We start from the raw sequence: 15490 nt of genomic DNA on the forward strand, positions 1-15490 counted from the left end.
AGAGACAGAGAGACAGAGACAGAGAGAGAGAGAGACAGAGAGAGAGAGATCATATTTTCCAGTGTCAGTGCTGGATTTTATGACAGAGAGTGATACATACAATAGAGCAGTTCCAGATTCCTGGGTGAACTCCAAACCATGCCATCCTAGGAAGGCATATCCTGGAAAATGATAAGTTGATGTAGAGATAGAAGTCAGGGTGATTGTTTTCCTCAGATATTTGAAGGATTGGAGGGTTGAGTGACAAAATGAATGTTCCATTTTTTCCCATGTGATGTTTTATTTCCCACAAAAAAAGCAAATTGTTACAGATAAAAGTGAAAGGACAACAAAAAACAAGTACAAAATGAAATAGTTTCTACAGATATCTAGTTCCCTCAGTGATTACAATATATGTGTACACATAATCTCTCAGATATATGTATGTCATATATACACATGTATATATATAGTATGCATACGTATCTGTGTATATATACATATATGATGTTTTGAAAGTCCTAAAATATATAAATCCTCACTATTATTATCTTCATCTTCATTATTTTTCTAGCACCTCCGTATTCCAGTATTCCTTGTAAATATTAAATCAGAAAGAAAAAAGTGGAGCTTTTCTATCTGCAAAGGAAGTCTGCACTCAAAGCAAAACTATTCTGAAGACACTTGCAAGATATCTTAAAGAGAGGAAGATACTAAAAGAATGGGAAAAGTCATATTATTACCATGCCCTAAGCCAAAAGTAAGGAAGAAGACATCAGCAATTTCTATATCTGTTTTCCTGTTTCTATAAAATCTTCATAATAATGGTTTATGGTCAGGAGAGAATATTTAGTGAATTTACAATCAAAAGTAAATTATTTTGATTTATTAAACTGAAACTAAACAATTAAACAAGCATAATATACTCTGTTTAAACTAAAAGAAGTTATTCAATATCAAAATTACTTGAAAGTTAAATAAATTAATTTAAAAGTTAATTTGAACATTCATTTTTTAGAGTCATTAGCCTAGGCACACTTGGTACAACTTATACACAAACCTATGATCTAGTCATATGTTGATGATATTCATGAAGAAGAATGGGAGGTAGTGTGCTATAGTGGATAGCTGGCATTAGTGCCAGGAAAACCTAGGTTAAAATCTCAACTCTGATACAGCCTGACTGCAACCCTGGGCAAATTACTTGCCATCTTAGTACCCTAGGAAACTTTCTAAGGCTACAGAATGCAAAGAATCTGTTGACCTTTATTACCAGAGAGAAGTTTTTACATATGGGAGTTCTCTGTACCTTTGAAATCACTGGTTCAATCATTATCCTTGTCTGTGCTAAGAATATGAAAAGAGGGAAGGTTTCTGCAGTAAACTTTCTATAGTTGATCACATCATCACACAAGATCAAAAGAAATAATGGACACAACATTCTCATGTGATTATGGCTTTGTCATTGCATAAAAAGAATTAGTCAACAAAACATCACAAATTCATACTTAAATAAAATCTACAATTTCTTGCTCGATATAGCTAAATATCAATTGTCTGATAAGCATTAGCAGGAGGAGCATAAAATAGAGGTGTATGCTTGCTGAAGGTGTTAGCTAGGGTCATTAAGCTGCCCTGCTCAGAGTCCAAATGGAAAATTTACTCCCCTATATAAAAGGAGCTTTCTAGGTTTTTTTTTTCTTTTACAAATGACTTTTTGTTTACTACTGCAAAGAGGTCTCCATAACAAGAATTATAACGATTCAAAAAAGAGCAGATTTGGTAATCAGTTCAAACAGGAGAATAATGTAGATAAATAATGTATATTTCTAAAATGATGGTATGTGATTGGATAGGCAGCCATTTGGTGGGCTGACCATTAGGTTTATTTATTTTTTTTATTAGTACACATATCCTGAACACCCATTTTTGTAGGGCAACAAAGTAAGCCCCAAAATAGAATACAAACATTGTTTACAACATTGCCCAATACTTGTGATGATCTCAAATTGAGATCTCTCTCATCACACACACACAGACTCACATGCAGAGATTGCAATTTTAAAGTCAGATATTCTCCTAATAACAATCTGTGTCTGTGCAGTATGGAACACCATTGTGTCTGAAGACACAAAATATTAAGTGAATGAAAGGACAATGAAGAGATGCAAGGAGAGCTAAGTTATAGTATGTTACTAATAATAACTCAATAAGAAACGGAATAAAATGAATTAGGTTATCTCTGGTGAGGGATGTTGTAGAGAAGATTCATTATAGGCTTACATATTTTGACTTCTCAAGTCTCTTCAAATTCTTGAGTTCTAGGATTCTAATGTAAACTGAATTTACAATTTTCCAGATCTTGTTTAGCGGATTTATACGACATTAATCAGTTTTTAACCTTAGAGTAACAAACAGTTTTTGAGAGTGCTATGTAACTTATCCATAAACCAATCTCACCTTTGGTCTTCAAAATATGGGTCTCTCTGTATGTATGTGTGCCTATTTATACATACACACATGCATAGTATATATGTGCATATAGTATATACAGGTATATACATACATGTATGTATAAACACATCACATAAAAGGTATATAAATAACATATTTATCAACACACATGTATATGCATAGTATATATGTATGTGTGTATGAGAGAGGGAGGGAGGAAGGGAGAGAGAGAGAGAGAGAGAGAGAGAGAGAGAGAGAGAGAGAGAGAGAATTCTGACCTTTTTCTGGATCTAAAATTATGCCCATTTCTTTCTAATGACTTTCCTTGAAGGTAAGAAACAAATTTCTTCATCTACCACAGCATAAAGTGCTTTGCACAGAACATATAATTAATGAATATTTGTTGAATTAGAGAATTAAATCTTGATTATTTACATTTTGGAAGGATTATCTTAGAATACTCCTTACTTTATTATTCTATGATTTTATAAATTCTTATGTACTTTAATTATCCACCTAGAAATTGATATATAGACATTTGAGATAACATTTGGGACAATCAAACTACTACTACTTACTAGTACTATTAATATTAGTACTACCACTACTATTATTTCCATTACCACCACCACAACTACTACTACTACTGCTGCTGCTGTTGCTGCTGCTGCTGCTACTACTACTACTTTGAAGCATGCAAAATTATTTTTAGCAACTCTGAATTGAGAGAAACTTTTTAGATGTTCTTGTCAATATTCACTTCTAGTCTTTAAAATATTGATGCCTTTCCTTTATGCCCAGAGAGTTATCCCTTATAACAAATAATTTTAAAAATAGAGGGGAAAAAGGTAATTTAGCAATTCTAATTAACATATCAATCCAGTCTGGTAGTATATGCAGTGTTCCACAGCCACATTTCCCCTGCCTGTGTAACAAAATGAGAATGGCACATCCTCATATTTTACCTTCAGGGATAAGCCTGATCATTATAATGACATAGTGTTCAGTTTTAAATTTTTTTTCTAGCTATTTCTTTTTTTTTCTTTCCATTGACTTTGTTGTCCTTATTATATGTTGTTTTCCTAGTTGTGCTTACTTCACTTTGCATTAGCTCATGTAAGCATTCCTACGTGTGTCTTCTTATACTATTCAAATTCTCCCTCCCCTCCACATTTCTGGCTCATTTATATTCTAGGCATTAATGTACCGTAATTTATTTAGCCATTATCTGAACAATGCACATCTGCTCTGTTTCTAGTTCTTTTCTATGATAAAAAAGTGGTGAAATTATGATTTGGGGGCATATTGGATATTTAATTCTCTCCTTGGGATATGTGTATGTATAAATACACACATATATACAATACATATGTATGCATATGTGTATATGTGTGTATGTATGTATGTGTGTGTATATGTATCCATTCAGAACACATTTTTCCAGCAGTGGGATTGTTAGGTCAAACTAAATGGATAGTTTAGTGATATAATTCCAAAGTGTTTTCCAATTTATATCCTCAGTGAATCTGTCTTTCTACAATCCCTGCGACTTTTATCTTTACATCTTTTTTTCAACTTTGCCAATTTTCTGTATATAAGAAGAAACCACAGAGTTATTTTGATTAAAAGTTCTCTTATTAATTTGAGAAATGTTTAATACTACTTAATGCTTTGAATTTATTTTAAGGAATTTATGACCCTGTACTTTAATCACTTAACAATTTGGGAATAACTTTTAGTGTTTTGTGTTTGTATTGATTTCCTATGTATCTGAGATATCTTACATTTTCAAAGATAGGCAAGATAAAGATTTTCTTTTCTCCATCAGCCACTTCCATTTTCTTCACTGAATGGAACTACCTTAAAAACCCCTATTCTTAAGCTACACAGTGCTGATACTTTAATGGACATTTGTTGCCTTTGATACTGGATATTAAGAAAACAAACACAAAATTTAAAAGACAATATAACATTATTATAGTTATGTAGATAATCTCCTTTTTACAGTGTTAGGAAAATTCAGAAAAAAATACATACCATAAACTTTTGTGCTATACTGACAGAGATGCATATTTTATTGTGATCATGCAAAATACATGATATCACAGGGTTTTATTTTGGTTTATTTTCATATTTAACATACAGCTAATTATAAATGAACAAAAACCAGCCTAAGTCCTAAACTACTTTATTTTCTCTGGTTGTAAAATATGATATTTTTAAAAGATGAGTTTAGCATCATATAGCTTTAGAACAGGAATATATCTTCCTAAATTTTTTCATCTATTTATAGATGAGGAAACAAACTGAGATACAGAAAGGGCAAATGACATGCCCAAAGTCATCTAGCTCATGTCAGAATTAGGACAAAAAATTCAGGTCTCCTGATCTCAGGTAATTTTTCCCCCCAAGGACATTCAGATCTGAACAAAGGAAAATATTACAGTTACAATATTGAGTGAGAGAGGTAAAACTTACCAGACTATACTCTAAAATATATTAAGGCTTTTTGTGGGAAACAGGTCTGGATTCCCCTTCACAGGAAATCACCTAATTTACAAGGACACAAACTCAGAGCGCTAGGGAGTCACCCCTCTCCTCAGTGACACCTCAGCATTAGATAGACCAAATAAGGACAGAAGTGCTTTCTCAAATGTGCATTGGGTGATCTACTGTTTCCTTTTTCCAGTACTTGAGGTAGATAGCCGAGCTTAGATTGTACACCTGACTTCCAGCCAATGGAAGAAAAAGGTCAGCAGGTAAGTGGGGGAGAATTCAGCATTCGGGCTTTATAACTTCTCCATTTCCTTTTGTAAACTGCTTCTCCTGCCTGACTATTTGTCAGAGGGGAAGTTGCCCTTTCTTGAGATCATAATAAATCATTCTTTTCTGCTTCCTACCTTGAGAAGCCTCTGTGTATTATTTGGTAAGAATCTCTGTTGCACACAGTTTTGGGGTGCACACAATATTAATAAGTGTATTACATTTATATTTAATTAATGTACTATATAAATTGACATACCTAAGAATTTAAATTATGCCCCAAAATGAAATAAAGTCATAGTTAGCTTATAACAGATGTTTCGATTTATTTCCTTCAAGATCAGTATTAGGAGTTTCACTGTTAGTTTCTTCTAAACTTATTACAAGTTTTCTGTGACTCTTTCCAAATGCTTTTATATATTTTGGATTGTACAAATAATAATATGGGAGTATGGTATCACTGATCCACAGAACAATTATTTATAAACTAATGGCCACCTCTGTGTAAAACTCATTTTACTTCAGGAGCCTTTTTCAGTCAGACTAAGATCCCTCTTTCAGTTATTTTTCTTCTATCCTCTCTATTCCATCATTAACTATACATGAAATAATTATTTTTCCACTGAAAGTAAAATCAATACATTTTTTAAAATATAGTGGAACCTTCTAAAAACAAAACAAACAAATAAAAAACCCTAAGTACCAGGAATATCCTGGAAGCCTTTAAAATGCTAATGTCCTAAAGGAAAAAAAAGTCATATTCCATTTAGAATATTGGACTTCAAACATATATTTTTCTTTGGAACAATAATATTCATATGAATATTGATTATATTGCAATATTTCTACTTTACAACCAAAAGCATTATTTTTATATCATCAGTACAAGATGCTTAAGAACACTCTGGAGTCCTGCAGATGAGGCTGGGGCAGCACATGGCCTTCAGAGTAGGGCTTCTTAAATTTTTCACTTGTGACACACAGTTCAAGATCATTTTTTGTGCACACTAAGTAGTACCTGTAGGGGTTAGAATAGCAATCCTTATATAGCCAGAGAACTTGGGAGTGAACATTATGAAGAGAGAGAGATGCTACCTAGCATTCGTTGCTTTTGAGGTCAAGATGCTTAATTGCCAATTCCTTACAAATACTGTCTTTCGGAAAACCCAGAGAAGGAAGACTGTGGGAAGAAATTAGATTTCAAACCTGACTAGGAACAATGAGTTACCTGACCTTCAGAATTTTTAAAGTCAACATTGTTCATTTCATTTTCATTGTAATAAAAAGTTCATTTGATCAACATTTGAATAAGTGGTTCTTTTGGGTCACACAAAATTGGGAGAGATGAGACTATCAGTGGGATGAGGTCTGAGCAAATTCTGTTATATAGCGGGCCATTAGGAGTACTTGCTTATTATGGTTACTGATATCCCTAGACAGAAATCTAAGCTAAGGCAATAAAAAGATAGTTTGGAACTTTGGGGACTTGGCTACATTCCTTGCACTTATGCAAAAAACTAACTACACAAAGACACTCGATTCTGTTCATGTTTTTGAATTTTCTCAAATTGATGGATTAAGCTTATCTGATCATTTGATGGTTTATCCAGCTATCACATACCCGAGTAACTATTTCAGCAAATAGCTTAATGCCAATGTAAAGCAAGTACTCCTATGAATAGGGCACCCTTCTTTGTGTCCTGCTTCACCCCAAACAAAACAAAAACAAACAAAAAACAATATTGTTTTGTGCCTTGAATTTGCTTTCATCAATTTAGTTCTTCAAAATACATGTAAATAAATAGTGTCTCAAAGAACTATGGCAGGACTTTATAGAATGTAATATTTAATCCCTATATTAAAATATGAGTGGTCTAGAATCTGAAGAAGTTTGATTGATTCAACTGAGATTATACAGCTTCTTTGTGGCCAGTTGAAACTAGAACATTGTCTTTGAAATTAATGCTTTCTTGAAGATTGTCTGGTCCGCCTTCAGGCCTGGACACTAGATACAGTGGTGCCTAACATACATAAAGATTATCCACAGGAAATGGTTTTAAATATTGATTGTTGATCTCTTTTGTCCATGTGGGCCCAATATTTTAATATAATTTAATAACATTTTAGATCAATGTCTTAATTATGGCCTTGCCATATAATGCTTCTAATCATTAAAGGTATTGAATATTCAGATGTCCATAGACATTGTCCCTCTGGGATTTGCACTGGGGTCAGTATACTAGTTATATATTGAGGTTTGAGTATTTAACACCTAGTCTGAACCCCTCTGTATCTGCTGGAGGCATCTACGGCTTCATCTTCATATCCATCCCTGCATGGGATGCTTAGCACTACCTTGATGAGTTGCTCTAACCCTCCTGCTGCCATATCCCCTACCTTTGACCTCTTATTCAGAAAATGATAAACAAATCAATATTCATTGCTATTGGGAAGAATGGGAGTAGGAGTTCCAAAAGCCAGCTCAAACCGATTCAAAAGAGCCAAATGTTAAATTTTCAGTGGCAGCATTTATTCTTCAGGAGTTGGCCAATATTACTCATCAGGTATAAATTTATCACTTTGTTCATTATCTAGATGCAGGAAAGTGGTGGAGAAAATGTTAATAATGGAATTTAAATAAATCATGCAAATAAAACTTAAAACTATGTTGGATGTTTATTTATTGATTTTCTGCAGAGCCAGTTGCTAAACTTTTCCCAAAACACCCCTTGGTGGGATGGTGTATGAATGTCTACTCAGACATTCCTGCTCACAATTCCTCTGATTCAGATTTAGTCCCTTGTACAATCTTCGGATTGAATTCTATTTTTTCCATACATTTTTACAGGCTTCCCTCTCCCACTCCCCTACCACGTCTATAATATTTTCTCTCCCTACCACTCCCTTTGGGAACCCCGACCTTCTCTTGAGATTCAGGTCAACTGTTATGTTTTTAAAGATTTTCCTGATTTCCCTGGTTATTCCTCCACCTCTACCCCAATCTCTGGATAATCTTTTTGGATGTAAACTGTTTTTGATTCCTGTGAAAATGTATGTTTCCCAGTATAATGTAAGCTTCTTGAGAGCAATGATTATTTTCTTTTTTGTACTTAGGATAGTGTCTGGTACATAAAAAGGTATTTAATGAAGTTTTATTGATTGGTTAATTTAGTATTAGCTGAATAACTTTATAAATGTTACCACTTGTAACATGGTAAGAACTATCAAAGGAAACTCAATATCTCCGAATAAAGATAATAATACTTAGCTATTTCAAAAGATTAGTGGTTTAATGGAGATAATTCATCTTTATGCATATATAATATATACACACACATATATGTATATATAATATAGCTTGCTTCATCCATAAGTGTCAGTATGAATGAATTCATGTACAATGGCAATAACTATTTAATAGTAGTAGTATGGGAATCAAAAGACCTGAAATCTCATTCTGGTTTATTGCAGGTCATTTGTCCTTTGGGGCCTTAGATTCTCCAAAAACAAAAGGAGCGGATTAGAGCACAATGCCTCTAAGGCTTTTTGAAACCACCATTCTAGTTCTAAAGTTTTATGGAATTAAATTCTATTGGTTATAATGGCTTTAGTCATTCTATTCACAATCCTTTAGACAGTTTCCCCCTCCCCCTCAACTTTATAGGACTTTGCTTAGGGCAATAATCCTGAGCAAAAGCATTTATATGTCTTCAAAAAAGAAGTCTTATACACTAATGCATTGTTGGTGGAGTTGTGAACTAATCTAATCATTCTGGAGAGCAAGCTGGAATTATGCCCAAATGGCAATAAAACTGCATAAAACTTTTACCCAGCAATATCACTACTAGGTCTGTATCCCAAAGAGATCATAAAAGTGGGAAAAGGACCTACATGTATCAAATATTTATAGCAGCTCTTTTTTGTTAGCAAAGATTGGAAATTGAGGGAATACCATCAATTAGGGAATGGCTGAATAAGTTGTGGTATGTGAATATAATGGAATATTATTGTGCTATAAGAAATGATGAGTAGGCAGATTTTAGAAAAACCCAGAAGGACTTACACGAACTGATGCTGAGTGAAGAGTGAAGTGAGAACAGGTAAACATTGTACACAGTAACAGCAACTTTGCATGATGATCAGCTATGATTAACTTAGTTCTTCTCAGTAAACAATGATCAAGGAAAATTCCAAAAGACTTATGATGGAAAATAATATCTACATCCAGAGAAAGAACGATGGAGTCTGAATGCAGACTGAAGCATACTCGTTTCACTGTATTTTTGTTTTTTTCATGGCTTTTTCCTTTTGTTCCGCTTCTTCTTTCACAACGTGACTAATATGTCAATAGGTTTAATATTTTTGCACATATATAACATGTCAGATTGCTTGCTGTCTTGAGGAGGGGGATAGGACAGAGGGAGAAAAATTTGGAATTCAAAATCTTATAAAACTGAAGGTTGAAACTATCTTTATGTGTAATTGGAAAAAAATGTACTATTTACTAAAATAAATAAAAATAAAAAAGGTTTTACTTAAATATTTGACGCATTAAAATGTAGGATATTGGGGCATTTGGAGTCAGTAGATTGCCCACTAAAAAAAAAATCAACTCCCTTCCCCTCCTCTCCATACATACACTGGGTACTTATGCATTTAAATACCCCACAGCAATTTCTAGGACTCCATTAGTATAAAATTCCCATGAACAACCAGAATAGATGGAATTCATTTTAACTTTGACACTTTGTAATTCATGCTAAGCAAGCTAACTATACTAGGAAAAAAAAAAACGTAGTTGCACATTTGTTGTTCAAGTCACTCAATCTTAAACAAATGAGGGATGTTGGCTACAATAGCATTTTTTTACTAAAGAATTTTTTACACATGGAAAAACAGCTTTACCCAATAAGATGAATGCCAATAAAATTGAGGGACTCCTTTTTATGACAAAAAGTGTTATTTCTATAGCTGGTGAATTGACTTATAAATGAACAGGGAATGAATGAAAAGGTGAATAGACAATTGATACACTTACCCTTGAATTAACCACTTCCAAGGAGATGTTCTGAGGTGCAGCACTGGGCACTGAAAGGAAAAAAATAAAACAAAGAAACAAACAAAAAAACAAGTAGAGAATGATTACTAGCGAAGTGGAAAAACATAGAATCCTTTGGAAAGACAGGGATGCATTAGTAATCTAATTATAATTATGCACTTAATTCAGGTGCACTTCAAAGGTCCCCCGAAGAAATAAAAAGTAACTACATCTGTTCATTTCTTTTCCCTTTTAGAGGAAAAGTAATCCATCCAGGGAGTCCCTGAAATCGTTCATCAAGAATGTGCCTAATGTGACACCAAATACTGCCATTTAATTACAGCTTTCAGCTGATAACCTTCCAATGGAAAGAAATGAAAACATTTGGGAGGTTTCTTTGCTTCATTTACAATGCTGAGCACCTCAAGATCTGCATGCTTTTATGATGGAATATTTCATTCTAATGGTCACCCATGTTGCTAAATTCTGTTAATACAATTCCTTTTTCTCTCCTAAAATGGGGAAAGGAGAAATTTTAAGAAACACAGCTCATATTTTTAATGGTTTGTAATTAAGGAAGTGTGCCAGAGAGATAAGCTAGTTTTTAGTAGCATACTTACAGTCAACTTCTCAATTATTCAGGGGGAAATTTATCTTTTTTTCCTCTTCTTTTTAAAGAACTTGTAAGCCTTCCTTTCATCTTTACTCACCTCCTTTTACATTTTTCCCCTCCCCCCATTTTCTCCTAGTAATACAGCTTCCTTAGGGGACTAGAGGAAGCAAATGTAATAGAAACCTAGTGTCTTTCTACATCTAACATGTCAATGTCTCAATCATTAAACTATAATTGCATCAGAATCCTATTGTTAGCCAGTAAATATATAAACAAACATATAATACCAGATCTTCTCAGTAATAGCTAAATAGCAAATTCATAGACAACGTAATTCCTCAGTTACATCCTACACATTTTATATTAGTTTCTTTTGATACTGTTCACATCTCCTATTTCTCATTTCAAGTTCTAAAATGAAAAGCTGATACTTCCCTAAATGGCAGATTTCATTTTTTGATACTACAAAGGATCTTTATACTTGAAAAAGTTGGTAAAAACTAAATTAGAGAGTATTATACATTTTGCAAACCACATGCTCCCCCCATCCCCAGTACTTAATCCATTCAGTGTCAGATATTTTCTCTCGAAAATAGGGCAAGGAAACTACTCAGAAATGCCACGTATGTCATATTTTTAGTTGAGTGTACATAAGGCAGGATGCCAGAGACACATACTGGCCTGTAGCAACACAGCAGCTCTTTAAAAACTACATTTAGTCTGTCACTACCAACTGTCATTCTTGACACTTTTCAGTAACTCACATGATACTAAGACAAAAGGGAAAAATTATTTTTAAAAGAATCCAAACTTATTGTTCCAAATGATTAAGATTCTAATTGAATCAAAACTCAATTACTTTTTAATTCCCCTACTCTCTGTTCTTATATATAATATTTTTTTAAATAAAAACTACTTTGACATTCTAACCTTCAAATATATTTGAGCAAGCCCCATTGTTTCCATTACACAGTTTGATGTCCCCCTTGCTCTCAGGGAACGTTTTTTGCTGAGTAGGGAAAAGAGACACTTTGTTTATTCCTTTTGTCATTCCACATTTAACATTCGCCTTCCACCCCACCACATCCCCAAGGTGGTGCTTTTGTGGCTGTCATAGCTCTAATAATACTTCTGTATGCATCCTAGCTGTGTGACCCAGGGCAAGTCACTTAACCTTGCTTGCCTCAGTTCTTCATCTCTTAAAGGAGCAGAAGAAGGAAATGGCAAACGACTTAAGTATCTTTGTCAAGAAAACCCCAATTGCGATCATGAAGAGTTGGGCAGGACTGAAATGACTAAAGGAAAGCAATGCATCTTTGACAATGCCGCATTATGATGCTGGAATAGTAGTTGTATGGCCAAAACCTGGAAATGTGGTTCTATACCCAGGAACAGGGAAACAGACTGGTCAGCACTGAAGTCCATCAAATTCTATGTAGAGGTGGAACTAAGAAGAAAGTATTTAAAGTGAATCTTACAAATATGGACTTGTCTAAAAAACCTGAACCCCCCCCCCCCCACTAAAAAAACAAACAAACCTCTTGGGAGAATATCGAATTAACTCTCAGGATTAATTAAATGATGATGTCACTTTGTGAACAGAGCCTGAAATCCTATAGAAATATAGAATGCAAGCTCCTTTAGGGCAGTAAGTGTTTTCATTTTTATCTTGGTATTACAGTGACTATATAGTACCTGGTACCCAGTAGGCTTCTAATAGTTTCTTATTTAATATGAAATAATTTGGGGTTGGAAATGACTTCCATTTTTCAAAAATGACACAGAAGTCATTAGAGCAAATGGAAATATGGTTCCCTTTACCAAGTATAAGTACATCAAAATTCTAACACTAATACAACAAAGTAGAATATGAGAATATTCCCCTTTAAACTTAACTATTTCTTCCCAATTTGGAAGATAGAATAGGATCTTGATGCAATAGTTCATAGGCACAGAGAAATAATCAATCAGAAAACTTCCTCTACCAAAGCAGGTTGATAATTTTCCTCTAATTTCTATTATTCATAGCTATCTAGAGCACTTAGGGTGTATGGGACTTGTCAGAGTCTTGCAGTCAGTACATTCTGAAGGGCAGGACTTGAACTCAGATGTTCCTGAGTTCAAAAGCAGCTCCCCACACCATTATGACATGGCTTTAAATTTAGTCATATGGTGAGAAGAAGAGGAAGTATGTGTAATGGTAATGGGGATTTGAAGGTCTTCCCTTCTCCTTAATAAACCTTAAGGAATTTGAAGACCTTCCCTGCTTTGAAAATAAACTCTGCCCTCTAATAGGCTGAACGTACTCACATGGAGCCTGTGGGGGTAAGAGTTTGCTGAAGGGTGGAACAGAGCCCACAGGAACCTGGGAGTCAGAGATAGCTAGACTGGGAGGGGGAGAGGATGTGTCCCCGGGAGTCAGTCAGGCTTGTGAGTAAATGTTGGTTTGTGGGAAGGCTAAAGGAGGCTGAGGCTCTCTGTGCTGTTGTGGCTTATTAACTTCTTTGCTATTATGATGGAATTGGCTTACTGGTTTTGGGATTTGGTTTTCTGGTGTCTGAATAAATGTTTTGGTTCTGTTCTATATATGGAGAGTCTCTTATATTTTGAAATTGAGCACTATGCAGGTATATTTATAGTGATCTTGGGTGCTGTGAATATTGCATTGGCACTACAATATGACACAAAAGCATTTTCAAATATGTAAATCACTGATACTTTTTTTTTCCATCAACAGCACAAAATAATAACCAGAACTTTGGGGTTTGCCAAACTATATATAAACACAAGTATGTGCATATATGTGTTTATTTTTTTTCCAGTCTTAAAAAAAGTTTAATGGTATCACAGTGACTAATTTAATGTAAATTAGAAACATCAGTGGGGGGTCAGTAGCTATATTATATTCATTATATTATATATTATATTACCTCTATCCCATCGCACGAAGCTCCTAAAAGTAAAAAGTAGCTAGTAATGGTGGTGACCCCTTTCTGGTAACCTCAGACCTGCCAGCATGGGTATAGGAGGGGGTAAGCGAACCAGTAGTAGACTATGCCTCGTCTACACATGTATTTTTTATATGGTAACTTTTATGCCACCTCTTTTACTTAGGCCATCATTAGAATATACTGTAGCTTATTTGTCCTTACCATTCGCCTCTTTATCACCTTTGGGTCACCAACAAATTGGATTCTTCACAGTCCACAAAGTTCTACTCTGATGCCTCATTGTGGTGTGAACATAATCCTGGCTTCTTAAAAGTTATTCCAACTGCCCTTTCTTTTTCTTTTTGCAAATGCTTCATTAACTTCTGATTTACATCATTCATTTCTGCCAGATTTTGAGTTACATATTTTCTCCCCATTTTTCCCCTACCCACAGCCCCAAACATATATGTGTTTATATGTATGGGTGTATATGTATGGGTGTATATGTATGTACACATGGGCATATATGTATGCTATAAATGCATATTTACAAAAAAAGAAATTTGTGAATTAGATACTATTATCTTCCCCATTTCACAGATGATGAAACTAAGGCTGAAAAAAATTAAGTTATTTTCCCAAAGTCACATTGATCATTTAGTATCTAAATTCAGGTCTTCCTAAAATAGTCTGCATTTTATGCACCATGCCAACTAGCTGCCTCTCCATTCTTCTCCACTATTCTTCCTGAATATGAACTAACCTATCAGCTAATCTATATTTGACCTGACTTTCACTCATTAATTTCTTATTATGTTTAATTATTAATCCTTTACTAATTCTTTTATAACATCTTGTTGACATTAAAGTAAATATTAAAGGCATAATTTTACTAAAGGCTCTCAAGTCCTAGTAATGTAATATGATTTTTGAGGTCATGATGTTCCCTATAGAGGTGATGAGTGTTACTTAACATGTGGTTAAAGTTTGTACTCATGCTTATAAAAATCTATTAGCTTCTCATCTGTGGAAGGTTGAGAATCTAGAGGGCCAAGTATGATTTCACTCCTTTATACTGCTAGATCTCAAAAGACTTGGGAATATTTTCCTTCAAGGAATAAAATGCAAATATAATGGCATGATAAGGGCATTAAAAACCATAACAAGCCAATGTGTTTTCCCTGCCTGATTATCTTCCAGACTTCTAAAGGGCAAACATTTAATCTATTTTCTAATCTATAGAAGCAAGTAGTGTGATGCCGTTGAATATAAGATGAATGTATTTTTAATTCCAGGGATGGGGAACCTGTGACCTCTCTGCCACATGTGGCTTTCTAGGTCCTTGTACATGGCCTTTTGACTGAGTCCAAGTTTTACAGATCAAATCTTTTTATTAAGGGGATTTGTTCTGTGAAGTTTGGATTCAGTCAAAGGACCCCAAGCGAGGATCTAGGGGGCCACACGTGGCCTTGAAACTGCAAGCTCCCCACCCCTGAATTAGACTATATTTCAAACTCTAAATTCACCCTACCATTTGTCTACCCTGAGCCAAAGAAATTTAAATAGATAAGAGATGGTAGAATTAGTTATATTGTGTGTGTATGTGTGTGTTTGGTAGGGAGGGGAATATCAATACCTATCTGGCCTTATCTTTAATAGCACTCCTTAAATGTCAGTTTTAACTGAAAAAAGGCAGAGGGGAAGGACCTGGTA

The 15490-nt window shown here is 34.4% G+C and overlaps 1 protein-coding gene across 1 annotated transcript in view; it reads right to left on the reverse strand.

Moving 5' to 3' along the window:
• Positions 1-15490, reverse strand: part of DCC (DCC netrin 1 receptor) — a 1052419-nt gene that overhangs the window by 361581 nt on the left and 675348 nt on the right. Inside the window, exon 13 of the mRNA XM_069102085.1 lies at positions 10235-10284. Within this exon, the coding sequence (XP_068958186.1) occupies positions 10235-10284 (50 nt within the window). The remainder of the gene's footprint in view (positions 1-10234; positions 10285-15490) is intronic.

Source organism: Petaurus breviceps, unplaced genomic scaffold, assembly GCF_028583685.1.
Source record: "Petaurus breviceps papuanus isolate PSGF00001 unplaced genomic scaffold, PetGlider_PUasm1.0 128, whole genome shotgun sequence".
NCBI classification, from domain to species: domain Eukaryota; kingdom Metazoa; phylum Chordata; class Mammalia; order Diprotodontia; family Petauridae; genus Petaurus; species Petaurus breviceps.